This window comes from Bombus terrestris, chromosome 9, assembly GCF_910591885.1.
Source record: "Bombus terrestris chromosome 9, iyBomTerr1.2, whole genome shotgun sequence".
NCBI lineage: Eukaryota > Metazoa > Arthropoda > Insecta > Hymenoptera > Apidae > Bombus > Bombus terrestris.
Genome location: NC_063277.1, coordinates 6226590 through 6242332, shown reverse-complemented (window position 1 = coordinate 6242332; position 15743 = coordinate 6226590). Strand labels below are relative to the sequence as shown.

Genomic DNA, 15743 nt, shown 5'->3' with positions numbered 1-15743 from the left:
GGGTATACCCTTGATTATAACTGGACCACCGGGGAAAAAGAAGCTGGCAATGATATTTGCTCCCGATTTTCGACCCCCGGCACGTTCTTCCGTAAATTACGGGCAGAGTTTCGTACGCCCTTTTCACCGCTATGTTCTCGATTTTCTGCGTTGTACCTCAACGCGAGAAGAATTCTCCGAGCTGACGAAAACGGGTTATTAAACCTTATTCCCTGACTCTCTACTCTTTTACCATCTTTCTTTCTTTCCCCCTCACACACGCATACATATACGCTATTCCTCGCGTCTTTTTGCGATCGAACTTTTGCGTTTACTCGACTTTTCTGAATTATTTTAGAGTAACTTGCAGCTAAGAAAGTTTCCAGCCGTTTCCAAACTTACGTGCCACCACGAGATCATGAGACGGACGAGGTCAAGAAGCTTTCCTATGTATTCTGCAAACTCAGGTTTATACACGTGTGGTCAGAAAATTTCCAAGTCCGCTTAGCTAACCCTTTGACAGTGTAATAAAGCAACGAAGAATTCAGAATATAAAAAACAAATATTTCTTTATGGAAAAGATTTCTTGCGTTTCTGTTATTAAGTACAAAAAACAATTTCAACTTTTTATAGGATCCTAGACACAAGTCAAAGAATTTATTTATTTAAGATTTAAGAACTCGCTGTTTATGTGCGCGTTAGAAAATGAATTGTATACTTGGAATTTAATAATTATAATACAAAGCATCTAAAATGTCATATTGTATATATGAAATGCCTATTTTAATAATTTTTACTTTACTGAAGTCTGGAGAAAATGTGTTTATATACGTAAAAGCTAAAAAATTTAAATCGTACCTAAAAGAAACAATTAGCAGTTTTAAGATGTTAAAGATATTTGTTGAAAATTAATACGATCTAACCTAATACTCTAGACATTTCGTGCTATTATTATACTTATTAATTATACCTAATAAGTAGACTTATTCCTCCAATATACATAGTGAGTTTTTTAAAATATTCCAGATACTCTGTTAATTAGTATTTGAAAACAAACTTACTTTTTTAAGAATAACTCTTCTCACGTAATTTGAGCGCACTGTATATATATTAGAACATAGCTCAAGCTTTCTCGGATCAAATTTCTTTTGTTCGCGAAAAGGGGTAATATCCATTTGGTGTTAGCTTGAATAATGTCTAGGAAAAAATGAGCAAAAATGAAGGAGTAGCCCGAGGTTCTGATAAAGGTGCGCCGCGAAACGAAGTAAATTGTTGAGGAAGAAGAAGAGAAAGGAGAAGAGGAATGGCATTACACCAACCGTGAAGTAATAGAACTTTGTGTCTACATAAGAAGAAAGCGTTGCGACGAAGGGAAGAAAAAAGGAAGTGAATCTTAATATCGCTTATTTATTCATACTTATAACCCCGCTTTCGCCGCTCGAGGATTTTCATAACAGGTTTGTTCTCCTTCCCTGTAGAGTCTGCATTATCAGCGCGCACGTTTTGAGATTGTTCATGTTCCGCTTATGCAAATTTAGCAAATTGTGTCCTGTTCGTGTGGGATAAAGTATGCCATACCAGTGAGTCATTTCGACTGCTTCATTATTATCAATATTTCTTCTTTTTCTTCCCCATTCCTCATACTTTATGTAATACTCTTATTAAATAATCGTATACTATGAACAAATTACACTGTGAAATTTGGTAATTTAGTGACATCAACATTGAACGTTTAGAATTTTAATGAAACAATAAGTGGGAAAGAAAAATGCAAAATTGCTAGGAAATCTGTTTTATGAAATCTTTTTTCTAAAAAGATATTTATTAACCATCAAGATAATATTCTTTGTTTAATTAATCTGATGTGTTTCAAGATTCAATCCTTCTTTTTCAAATAAAATTCTTGGTTTTACATAATTTTACTATAAAAATGTATTAGAATTCTTAATCGATAGTATGATGAAAATTTTCGAAGTGCAGAAAATTAACAAAATATATATCCTTTCGGTTCGTTACTACGAGGAAAAGTTATATAAGGATAAAGATCCTCCTGATTTAGTAGAATAATGCCAATCAGTTTTAACTCGGTCGCTTCACGGAACTTAAATTTAAAAATTATCTTGCAGTAATGGGAAAGATGTATTGATATCGAAAAAGTAACCTTAGCAGTTTATAATGTGGCTTTTTTAAGAACTTCATCGAGCCGCGCCGTAGCGAGAGTCAGATTAATACCGGCTTAAAATGGGCCACCTTTAACGACATCGAATAAATGAACAGAGAGATAAATGACGAGAGTATGTCGATATTATCGGACTATCCATTTTTCACTTTCTCGATATCGCACCAGTGGTACGGTAGCTGAGTGGAAATCGTGCTATTAATTATAACGCGATAATGAGTAGAAATATACGACGACGGTCGATAGATTTCATGGAAAACTATTCGAGCTTTAAGAAGATGAGCAAAGAGTATCAATTGAATTAGCATGAACCTATAATAAATCTCTCTCGTTTAATGAATAGTTTACTTTAGAAAATGCAAAGCTAGAAGCTTTGGTATACCTTTCAGTTGAGTTAACATGCCTATATGTAGGCTGGATATTCATGCAAAATCATGTTTTTGTAAAAATAAATAAAAGAATAGAACCTAGGCAGAAATTTGTTTTGCCTACTAAATATCATAACAGCTGCTAGACTTTGCATACTTTATGTACTTTTGCATATTATGCGAATTCTGTGCATTTTTAAATTTCCCACAAATGCATAAAAATCCTCGGTCTACAGACGCGCAGGAGCTTTTGAATATATTCCATCCCTTCATGGTGTACGTTCCCTTTTGACTCTCACTGTATATACATATGTGTCGCGTTTAGTTAATATTGGTTGCTTCCTTCTGTGACCACTTGTACTTTAGAGAAGTTCATGGAACTCCAACAAATAATACTTCCGTGATCTACTGTAGACAGTTGTATGTATATCGTAGTATTGAATCCGCAATTTATTTTCGGTTGATCTAGCAACTATTAGCAAAATAGTTTGGATTGCGAGTGGTATATGGCAAGTTCGCAGCGTGGGTGTCACAGCACGTGACACTTAGGATGCAAGAGCTGTAGAAGTTGAGAGGGGAGGATGGAGTATAGAAGGAGGGTGTGAAAGCTGGATGAGTTCCAAGGCAGGCAGGGAAATAGTTTTAGTTACGTTGTTGCTTTAAACTAACACGTAGGCACAACAAAGAAACTAATCTTTTCGTTTTTTATTTAAGACACGTTTTTGAGAAACCAATGGTTTTTATTTCCTTGTGTAATAATTTATAGTAGAAATTATGACATATATATATTGAAAAATATTTCATTGTTTTGTTATTGAAATTTGAAATTACGTGGTTATAAATTTTGATTTCTGTGACAATTTTTCAGAATAGAATGTTACAATTCGTCCGAAAGGTTTGATAAAAATTTACTATTTCATATTTTATTTCATTGTTAATAAATTGAAATTGTAATATTTGGAATTATACTGTATACTAATAATACATTTTCATGCGTTGTAGTGATGTATTATACTTTGAATTCAAAATCGCTTGTTTGATTACTAATTGAAAAATACACAACTGCTCGTGTGCAGGTGTTGAGAATAAAGCACACAATTTGCAAGGCACACAGAACGTGAAATGAAAAAAGAGATAAGAGTAGTGGGTGTAAAAGTCTGGATGAGCTCCAAGGTGCATGCTTGAAGAGCGTGACATATATGGACAATCGCCAGTGTGCTTGACTTTTCTCACCTCTCCTGTCATCAAAAACTACGTTTAGAATTCTTATATTTATCATTCTGAATAATTGACTTGTTTCACTTTTCTTCATTTACAATATATCCAATTTTCTTTTATGCTTCACTAACAAAGCTTCGTTTCCTCTAATACTAACCCAAATCATCAAGTTTCTTAAATAATTTTTAATTACTTTATTCCAAATATTTCTTACAATATTTCTTTGCTAATCATTATAGATACTTTTTTTTTAATCCTTTGATACTAAACTGACTAATACCAACTTCAATCCAAATTTATACAAAAATAGGTTTTACGATCTTCGCTAGGGGAAAGTCTGAATTTCATAGCTATAGAGGTTTATCGGCGTGCTATGGCTCCATTTCCTTCTCCTCTTCTATTTTCTAGGTTCTCGGTAATTTCAAAATTTTATGACTAATCATGCCACCTGACGTTTAACTTTCCACGCACCAAAAAGTAACATAAGGGTTGGAAAGGGATGTGAGATGAGACGAGGGTGAAACCTGGATGAACTCCAAAGCGTGCGAACGGATAATGTTACAGGCACGAACGATCTCAGTTCGGTGAAGCTGAGAGTCCCGTCGAGAGACTGGAACATCGTCATTGTCTATTCTTCTCCCTATTTGTCACGCCTTTGCTTTTGCGGCTGATACCACGCGTAAACCAGTGTTGTTGCCATGGCGACACCACGCCGTGTGCTCCTATGTACGTATACAGTGGGTCAAAAAAATGTTTGTGTAATATATTACACGAATGTAGATATATCATTTCCCAATATTATATAACTAAATATATAGAACTAAATTAGAAAATATCGGAAAACTTTGTGAAAGTTTGAATTGGAATAGTTTTAAGAGGTAAATCGAACGTTAGATATTACACAGGAAAAAATATTTCAATTCTTCTTGTTTGATAGGAAATATCATATCTCGTTGAATAGGAAATATGTAAAAAATAAAATGAAACGTATCCAAATATTCTATCAAGCAATTTGCAAAATGTAATTTTAATATGAAGTTAAAATTATATCTACGTAAGAAATTTATTGAAAGACTATTTTTCTCCTATTAGCGTTGAAAGTTTTCAATATTCGTCAATAAGTTGACAATTTATGATACTTTAATTGGCAACTTGCGAAATTTCGCTGAATTATAATTTTCGTTTATATTTCTTAATATTTATCTTGATATCAGACATAAATATGTAAACATATCTCCACATTAGACTTCATCCAATTGTCAGTTGAAGAAACATTATTTTCTATAATATCATTCTTTTACATTCATCATATGTGTATTATATTTTAATTACAGTACAGTGTATATACAGTATATATATATGTATATCAATTATTTACCAAGTCCTTCAAAATTAATTTCACGTTTTAGTTAACTATCCCACTAACTATCCTACTGACTAACTCAATTAATTGCTTAATCGATTATTCTCGATTTAAAGCTCACCGTGCAACACGTAAAGAAACTTTTTTGACCCATTGTATGTATGTACATAGCCATGAACGGCGTTTTTTCATCCCCCATTCTCGCACGAGCGAGGGAGTCGGCTCGGGGGAAGAAGCACTTGTGAGCTATGCGGAAGTGTAACGTCACGAGTTCGCACGAAGTGAAAAGCGTCTAGTTCTCATTCTCTTTATTGCTGTCTCGGTTTTGTTCCATCGCTCGTTCTATTCTCTTTCCTCCTCTCTTGTGTTTCTTTCTATTTAATAGCCACTTTGAGCTCTCGCGCGACTCGTCGCAAAAGCTGTTACGTGATTAGTAGCGGATCAATGTTTCATATCCTGGGAATTATACGTTTGCAGAATACATCGAAGGATGGATGGCTTAAGCAATTCACTGTATATTCGATTTGATGAACATCTATATTAGTTTTCTAAAATTATCCAGATCTTTTTTTTAGATTTAAAGCGTGAAAGAATACGTGTAGCGTGAGAATCATTAAAAGAGAATATTAGTGTTGAGATGCTCCTTACACATAGAGTGTTGAGGATATTAATTCTCAACGTAAATTGACAAGTTGTGGATTATAAATTTCTTCTATACAATTTGGTAATTCTCTATTAAATATTACAGTCACAAAACTCGCAACATTTAAAACTATCTTATAAAATACTATGTTTTATTATTACTAAACTTGTTACTATTATCTCAATGTATTTAATTTGCAAAAATTACGTCATTAATACTCCTATCGTACGAAAAAATGCACACAACTCATATGGAAATATACGTCACGAGATCGTAACAAACGGTAACAAACGTACGTAGATATGCCACAATTTAGTTTTAGTAGAAGCGAAACGAGTCATTAAAAGCCAGAAGATCGCTAGATAAGTGAGTTATTATATCTGTAACGTTGACAGATATCTTTATTACCAGAGGAAAATGTCTTGAAACGGTGCACATTGCGCTTATCTAATATTAATTGAAACCAATGACGTGCAAACAAAGATCGCTGGTTGTGCGATCTACCCCCGCGTCACCCTAATTAGTTCTCTAACCGTACAATTACGTAAAGACTCGAGTTACTTATCTCACTCTTCAGTTCGTTCTATCCTTTTCCCCTAGTAGAGTCACGCGAGGAGATGAAAAATTGCGCGGAATGCAGATATGTCCCTACGGTTGCAAACGATATCACGCGCGATCGCGATACGACGATTGTCACCCGGATGTCCCACGCATGCAAAACAGTCGCAATTAAGCTGGCACGATTTGCATACGTGTATTGTTATGCCGGCCAAGGGACGGACAATGGGAAAAGAGAAACGTAGAAGAAGGAGAATAGAGAAATTACGGTACGCCAGAGATAAAATGTCACTCGATGTGCAGACATTAATTATGAATTCATGATAATTGGACGCCGTTCTTTCCACGCTACGCGAGAAAAAGTAATACCTGCTATCTGTTGTATAAAATGATAGAACAGATTTGTTGTTTAATTTAGTTAATCATACTATTATCATATTTTAAAACAGGCTAGTGATATAATTTTAATGATTGAAAACGAAATTGTAGTATTATATATCACAATTAAATTGCTTGTCCCTGTTTATTGGGAATATTGTTCGTGATTTATTTAGAAAATCAAAGGGCGAGTAAAAATATTTTTGTTCTTAAATAACTGAATAAAAAAAAAAGGGAATCAGTTTTATTTGTAATAGGAGACGGATATTTGCGACAATGAATCAAATCGCTTCATCCTATTCATTGTGAATATCATTCGCGATTTACATTTAGGAAATTGAAGTTCAATAAGAATAGTTTTATTCATTCATTCGCACGTAGAAAATCGGAGACAAAATAAAAGTATCTTTGTCCTTTTTTAAACCAACAAGAAGAAGAGTGAATTTTACTTGCGATACAAGGAACGTATTTAATGATTACTCAATGTAAACATCGAAAAATGAATTTAATCAGTGGAAGGAATACTACATTTATAATAATCGTGAATTTCATAGACATTTTATTGCAATATTCTGGTAACAGCAGTCTAGACAGAACTCTATTTGGTGTTTCTATAGGGCGTAAAAATATGTCATAGCTCGTTTCTTTACCATGGAAGAAGTTCTCTCAAATCTCACGAGGGTCGCAGCGAAGAACCAGTATTACTTGCAAAGTAAAATTTACTAGAACATCGAAAAGTTCCAAGTTTTCTCATTTGTGGTGCTTTGTTTTATGATTCTTACGTGAGAGGCGAGCGACACGAGCTGTAAAGTGGCAAAGAATGATGTTAAAAGCATATACTCGTATCTTTTTATTACCACCATCTTCGATTGATGCACCCCTAAGAAAGTTAAGCTGAGACCGCTTTATCGTCTCCATCGTGTTATGGATTGTGTCTTTTCTTCAATATAGCAGACTTAATTTTTTACTTGCTTCAGAGTACTTACGCTATAAAATATCGCGGCTATGCATTTATGATTCGAATTACCATTAATAATTCTATACGATACTCAAAATCTTCTATGATCCTGCGTATCTCATATGCATCAAGGGAATAAATAAAGTTTCTAATTACAAGAAATATTCCGAACAAGTACAGTTTGGTTTTTTATTTATGGCTTTGACAAATAACAAACAACAAAAAGAAATTGGACAACTTTTTTTAAATTTAATTACTCTATATTTAGACTAAATTAAATATTTTAAACTATTATGTAATTTAACGTAAAACGTGACTGCAATTTTATTGCAATATCGTAATCATTGTAACATCTGATTATGATAGATAAATAATATTTAATATAATATTTATAATATTTATCATTCCTACTTGTTTGAAAAGAAAAATGCGATCAATTGATTCATTCTCAATTAATAACAATATAAAAATGCTGAATTTGTTACAAACTGTATCACAAATGGTACATTTAGAAAATTTGAAATGTAACCCAGAACATTTACGATATCGATTTATAATTTTAAGTTCTAAAATACAACATAATGAATTTTTTTTGTTTCCGTGCTTGATAAAATATAAAATAATTCCTTCTATTCATATAATACGTTTATTGACGCCTCGACGGCGTTCATGGACGCCGTCACTAACGTCACTGACATGTAGTGTATATATAATATTATATACACTATTCGGTATTTGATAGTGCAATTTTATATTCGACAAATTATTAATTAGCTAAGAGATTAATGCATTTGTTCTCGATATAGCTTATACTATTAGTGGCATTTAATTAAAACAAAAATTTTACCGGCACTTAAAACAAAATTCGGCTGTAAGAGGATTAATAAGATTAGACGACTGAACAATATTATGTAACAGTATTACATTGTATTTTCTGGAAAGTAATTACAATGAGAATAAAAATGAATGGTTTGCTACAGCGTCACCAACAGTACGATAACAGAACTGTGAATCGCACTCGGTAAATCGCGTTACAGTGGCCGCTCCATAATGGTATGCAAGTCGATTTTTCTTTTTTCTAGTGGAATTCCACTTGATTGCAGCCGGTAATTCAATTGCGCGTTGAGAAATACAAGCAGAACGTGCCGTCGCGTTAAAAGTATACAAACTCAAGTGCTTGGAATTACCATCTCAAATTATATCAATATTATTACCCTTACAATAGCAAAGAACTGAATGGAAGCGAAAGATGCTTAACTTTGAAAGATAAGAGACCATGCAGAAAACGAGGAATTCCAAGACGAAGGTGTTACAACTTATAAATCTTCATTTTATCGCGAGCAGATTACGAACGTTTATTTACGAATGAATTCCTGAAAAATTGAGAAATGTAAAAACGCGTTTCTATTACAGATATAGTATTCGTTATAATTAACAGATGATATGAATCTGTATTTCATTTCTTTAGCTGTATTAAAATCCGTAATCTAGCGCAGAAATTATGAATTAGTGATTTTATGGAGAGAAGACGGAGAAGTTTTATCGAAACTATTCGCCCTTTTTGAAGTTTTATTTCGTAAATAAGAGATCCTGCTTTCGCGAGGGGCATTGCTTGTTGAAAAAAGAAGTTCTCTTGGTATATTGGAAGTTTTGTCACAATTTATTACTCAACGTCAAGTTCAATTTTCTGTATGACCATCTTTCTGATTGATGAAAAATTCGTACAGCAGACTCGAGGATGGTTAGTATCTTTCCAAGTGTGTGATCAAATTTTCACAAAAGTGTTTTATTTCTTAGAAATTCATAAACTTATCTTCCTGAAAATTGTAAATGAAAAATTTGTATAAGATTGGAAGAGGAGTTCTGAATCTGGAGATATTATAAAGAAAAATAAAAAACTTGCTAGATTATCGATATTATGATATACGCAATATAATTCATGGCTACAGATAGTAGGAGAAATGTGAAGCTTTATGCTATTATAAAACAAATAAACGATTATATTATTATTAAAATAAATAATTACATGAAGTTGTCACACATTTTCTTAAATATTTGTATATTAAATATTTTCGTATTGTATACTAAAATATTGTATAACGATGTTTATGTTTGCTTTTCTTATCGTTACAGAACAAGGACAAACTACGAGCAAGAAGAAAACAACATTTTCGCGACTACTTCGAGGACTAAAGACGCACAGAAAGGAGAAACAAGCACAAGCTCAAGGTTCCCCGAGGCATGGACGCGCAAGAATAGGAGTACCACAAAGAGTAAGTGTGTATCTATGTAGAGAACCGTAATCCCACTTCACGGCTAGGGATGCACAGGAGCAGCTATTTACTACTGTCGATTCAGATTTCCTGCGTATTCTTCATCTAACTACAATTTCACCCTTTGTTCGCAATTTAAACTTCGTTATCTTGCTGTATACGCGAAATTTGGAATTTCACTGAAAATGTGTAGCAAATAATAGGGTTCAGAAAAATATTCATGCGTTTCTAGCTGAATAATTAATTTTTAAATTACTTTAAATATTAACAAATTTTGTTTCATCTGAGAGAAATATATTATTCTTTTTCTTAACTGAAATAATATAAATGCATATATATCTTCTTAATCCTACTCTTACTCTTTAAGTTTTCTTATAACAGAATTATTATATTTCCATATTTCCAGTGTTCTCTATTATATACTTGTTACCATTTCTGTGGATAATAAAATTCGCATAGTAAAATGAATCATTGATAGAATCATCTAAGAATGCCTTACGTAATCATAGAAGATTAATAATAATGATATAGTATTAAGAATCATGATCACGTGAATACTCCTCTCCATTTATTCGTTTCTATGATTAAATATATTAGGTATTAATAAAATATTTTTAAAAGCAATGAAGTTTTATAAGAAATGTAATACACTTGAAAATAAATGAATATCAACTAGTAAAGCTTACTTAACAGGTAATTCCGATCATTTTTGAACAATAAAATTATATTATACCTTAAATCAAATCTTTATCAGATAATTACTTTATTAAAAACTGAAAACAACTATTAAAATACCACTTAAATATTTCATTGGTGTATACGAATCGTATTACATATTTAAAAAAAAATTTTCTTCTTTGATGCTCACCACCGAATTTTGATCGTCAGTTTCGTTTAAAGCGATAGCTTGCATGAAGTACGTAAAATTTCCTCGCGAAAATTTTGTTTTTTATTTTTATTTTCTTTTTTTTCTTTTCTTTTGTTAAGTTACTATTTGTAATTCTACCTACGAAGCGTGGCAGAGAAACACGGAACACGATCTGTCGGCTCTCTTTTAATTTTATTTCACGGGTAACTTATATTTACGCAACCGTAAAATCGAATTCATATATCTATCCTAACTGCAATGCGTCGGAATCTCCTCACTGAAACTGAAATGTTACCTCTCGACTATTTAAAATCATTTTACCAATTTATCTTTGTCTGAAGAATATTGCTTATTATTACTTACTATATAGATATGTGTGTGTGTTGGTGCCACTGATTAGTCTCATCGTGGTCACTAATAACCTTGGAAGGTGTATGTGATTTTAAATTTGTCATAAAAAAAAAAGAGAAAAACGCTTGTATATACTAGATTCGATTTTTTACTTTACACAACAGGGACCACAACACGCATTTTTTGAAAAACAGAATACCTACATCGACACGAATATCATATGAAGCTTCTGGAACAGGAATATCGACAACTGATATCAATACACTGAAACACGATATATGACGATATTCTCGGCATTGCACGTCAAGCTAATGACATTTAGTTGCTTTTTTTTTGTTTAGGACACGGTTATTGATGTTGAGATAACCGTAAATTGATCAAGTTAACAGATAATCGCTAGATCGGATGTCAGGTAGTTGACGTGGAAGAGCTTCGTATAGTTGAAAGGACTTGTGTGTTCATGTTAATGCCATGATACGAGGATAAATATAGCGTATAACACTGTAAAGCTGTAATTATGATATTCTGATCTTGGTTTCTAATTTATATCCTTTGGAAAGTTAAAACAGAAACTTTCAACTCTTATTATCCAATCAATGAGAACCTTCGTAATATTGTAGATTCTAGGATATAGTTTCTGGTATCGGTGTTTGATAAATGTATAGAAACAAGGACAAAACGTGTCAACTTATGTCAACGGCACTTAAATAACAATGTCCATAATTTATATGACTTATCATTTCATAAAGTTGTCAATATATCTACTGATAATAACTGCTTTATACCAGACTATATTAATATACGACCTGTGGATCGTATTATATATTAAATTATATAATATCCTTCCACAAAAAAAAAATATTGAAAGTATATAAAAATATCAAAATTCTTGTAATTTTTTATTCACAAAGCAGAGAGATTAATTCTTTACGACTTATAAGTAAATATTTAGTCTAATGTTGTAATAGATTAGAAGATAAAAAATTTGATTGTACTATATATTTTGGAAAGAATTTGAAAGACTTTATTTTAAAGAATACTATATTTTGTACACGGAAAGCGTTAAACGTTTTATCGCTGGAACCAGTAATTTTCATCGTCATCCCTTTCATTAATCAAACGTTGGAAAATTACTGTGCAAGTAATTTGGCTCCCGTGCTGAAACTTGTAATTTTTTGATTCACTTTCAGAACCGATTGCCTCTACAATTAAAGCCTACGCCTGCGCGATGTAGTTATTCTCTTTCTGTCGTATCCTTTCCGCTCTCTACTTTAACCAATTTTCAGTTATTTACTTGTCTTCTCTTCTAGATTCTACGATTATTTTCTTCCATATTATTAAAATCAGTACAAATGCTGAATATTCTATTAAGATAAGGATTCAAAGAAGATTAGTTCAGAATTATTTCAACAACAGAATGAAATCCCTATAAATTTATTATTCCTATAAATTGTTATATTATTTTGTGATTTTTTAAAGTACACGTGGTTTAGTAGTTTTGTTATGTATGATAATTTCATTCATCAAATTCTCTCCGTTTACAAAATGTGATTAAAAGCCGATGTCAACGTCAGACGAGAGAATTATGCACTAACACATGGGAGAACCGAATAATCGTTACTTCCGGTTCATTGATAAAGAGATCGGTGCCCATCAACGGAGTGAATCAGCTCCGAAGCCTCAGAGAATAAAAAATTTCCAAGATTTCCCATGTGCCGCCGATTTACTAAATTCTTCGACGCTGACAATTTAGACTCTTGAGAATACAATTCATAAATACGACAGTGACATTTAATTTTATTTAATACCTTTTAAATTATGCTTCTTCAAAAGATTATATAAAATCTTTTCTTTTTCTAAGTATAAGTTGATTTAAATGAAGCATTAAATATACTTACGTAATTCTTTTATGATTCTAAAATTTTATTACGAAAGTTTTATTACGGAGGTAATAAAATTAACATAGTTAAAATAGTAAATGAAGTTTCAATTATAATCTTTTTTCATAAATAGATAACCGAGCATAAAAGATTACAATAGAATAATATATGCTTGAAACTGCATGATATTGTATTACATATGAAATTCCATGCGCGCTCTTCGCCAGAATCGCAAACTGGGTCAAAGAACTGGAAAAAATGGGAATCATATTACTCAAACGGCTATAAAACTTGTCTATTTCGTTCTTTATACTTTATTCGAGCATTACTAGCATTGTTTTCATTTCTCTCTAAACGGTTAAATTTGAATTTAATAGTGCACTCTTATACAATACTATTAGATTTTACTGTATGTTCTTAATAGTTTATTTTCAACTAGGTATGTAGAAATAGAGAATTTTCTGTTGTTATTTTTATGTTCAGAGGTAGGATCACATTAGTTATTATTACGTTTCACGGATAAATCTATCGCACCGCACTAAGCCGAATGCTCGTCAAACCAATGGTCTCTAGATGAGCATTGTGACTTGGCTTGCCCAAACTTTTCGTTAGTAAATCAGCTGGCATCTCATTTGTGGGCATGTAACAAATTTCGATGATTCCCTTTTGGAAATTCTCACGAACATAACGATGGCGAATGTCTATATGTTTCGTGCGACCGTGAAACACTGGATTTTTGACCAATTTAGCTGCACTCTGGTTGTCGCAATATATTTCGGTTGCTCTTTCCTCAGCCATTACATCGAATCTGCTCAGAAATCGTTGTAAGTATACGGCTTCTCTAGCGGCTTCTGTTAGCGCCATGTATTCGGCCTCGGTGCTGGAAGTAGCCATACTTTTTTGCTTTCTGGATTCCCATGATACAGCACCGTTCGATAGTTTGAATACGAAGCCCGTTCTAGATTTCCTATCGTCAAAATCACCTCCCCAGCCGGAATCGGCATATCCTGTTAGATCATCACCAATATCTCTGAAACATAGACCAATGTTAGATGTTCCTTTAAGATAACGTAAGGCCCTTTTGGCGGATGACCAATGGCTCTTCTTTGGGTTGTTATTAAAACAACTTAGTGCGCTCACAGTATACATTATATCGGGTCTGGTAGCTGTGGCGGCATACATTAATGATCCTATCAATGATTGATAGACGTTCGAATCAATTTCAGGTAAGTTGTCATTTTTGCTTAGATTCATTTTTGCTTCCAATGGGGTAATTGCGATTTTAGCGTCTTCAAGACCAAATTTTCTCATCATATCTGTAATATATTTCTCTTGACTAATTTTTACCTCTTTGGTCTCTTCATTTTGGTAAAATTGCAGGCCTAAACAAAGATTCAACTTTCCAAGATCCCTTATTTCGAACTTTCTCATTAAGTTCTTCTTTAAGTTAGTAAACAGCTTATGGTTATTAGTGGCTATTATTAGGTCATCCACATAAACTGCCAGTATGAGGATTTTGTTTCCATCCTTTATTGAATAGACACAAGGGTCCTCTTCAATTTGTTTAAGGTTAAGTTCCTTCAAGTAACAATTTAATTTGTCAAACCATTGTTTGCCAGATTGCTTTAATCCATATAAGGATTTCTTCAGATGGTATACATAATTTTCTTTACCCGGTGCTTCAAAATATTTGGCTTGACGCATATAAATCTCTTCGTTCAAGTCATCATAGGTGTATGCCATGGTTATATCCAATTGATATAAATCCAATTTCAATTTAGCAGCTAGCGCCATTATAACTCTAATGGAAGTTAATCGTGCTACGGGCGCAAAGGTTTCGTTATATTCAATGCCTGATTTTTTAGCAAAACCTCTTGCCACTAATCTAGCTTTCCTGCGCTCAACTTCTCCATTTTCTTTGTATTTGGTCTTAAAAACCCATTTTGATCCGATTGGAAATCTATTCACGGGGCATTTCACTAATTCCTAAACGTTATTTTTGATCAAGCCTTCATATTCCTTTTTCATGGATTCCTTCCATTCTTCTGCGTGAGATCCAGATAATAATTCATCTACTTCCTCAGTCGAATTATCATTGACCAAGTGTACCGTTTTTTAATCATTTGGGACAGTTTTGTAAGTTTTCCTTGGTCTGCCAACATTTCCTGTTCGTATTATTTTTGGTCTTCCTCGCCCCCTCTTGACCACAAATCTATCTTGAGCATAATTTTCATTTTGACTCATGTTTTCACCATCATCATGTTCTTCCTCATGAATTTTTTCTGTGATTTCTTCGTCAGATTCTTGATCTATTAATTCATATTCAAACAGCTCAAGTTTATTTTTATTTTCATTATTGTGGTACTCAGTATTTTATCAGTATTTTATGAGATCAAATTTGCCTTTAATTCTGGTACATACAACGTGTTTTCTAGTCGAAATTTCTCAAGTTTATTTTTTGCATAGTGTATTTTCGAGCTATCGCGGGGAGGCGCGGTCGTTAGAATACGCGCCAACGGGAGTCGTAAATTCCCGTTACGATTAAAATGATCGACACCACGAATAGTTCGATCCCCGTATTTCGATTAAGATAATAGGGGTGATTCAGGTATGATAACACTGTGACTCACAGAGTTAAAATTTATATTTCTAACACTTAGTATACACGATTAAATAGATATAAATAATTAACAACTTATCGCACGAAAATAATATAGATGTGTACAA

The 15743-nt window shown here is 32.8% G+C and overlaps 1 protein-coding gene across 2 annotated transcripts in view; it reads left to right on the top strand.

The window, feature by feature from the left end:
* Nucleotides 1-15743, top strand: part of LOC100650408 (SAM and SH3 domain-containing protein 1) — a 387188-nt gene that overhangs the window by 315226 nt on the left and 56219 nt on the right. For both annotated transcript variants that reach the window (XM_012311947.3, XM_012311946.3), the window contains exon 5: nucleotides 9778-9917. In XM_012311947.3, the coding sequence (XP_012167337.1) occupies nucleotides 9778-9917 (140 nt within the window). The remainder of the gene's footprint in view (nucleotides 1-9777; nucleotides 9918-15743) is intronic.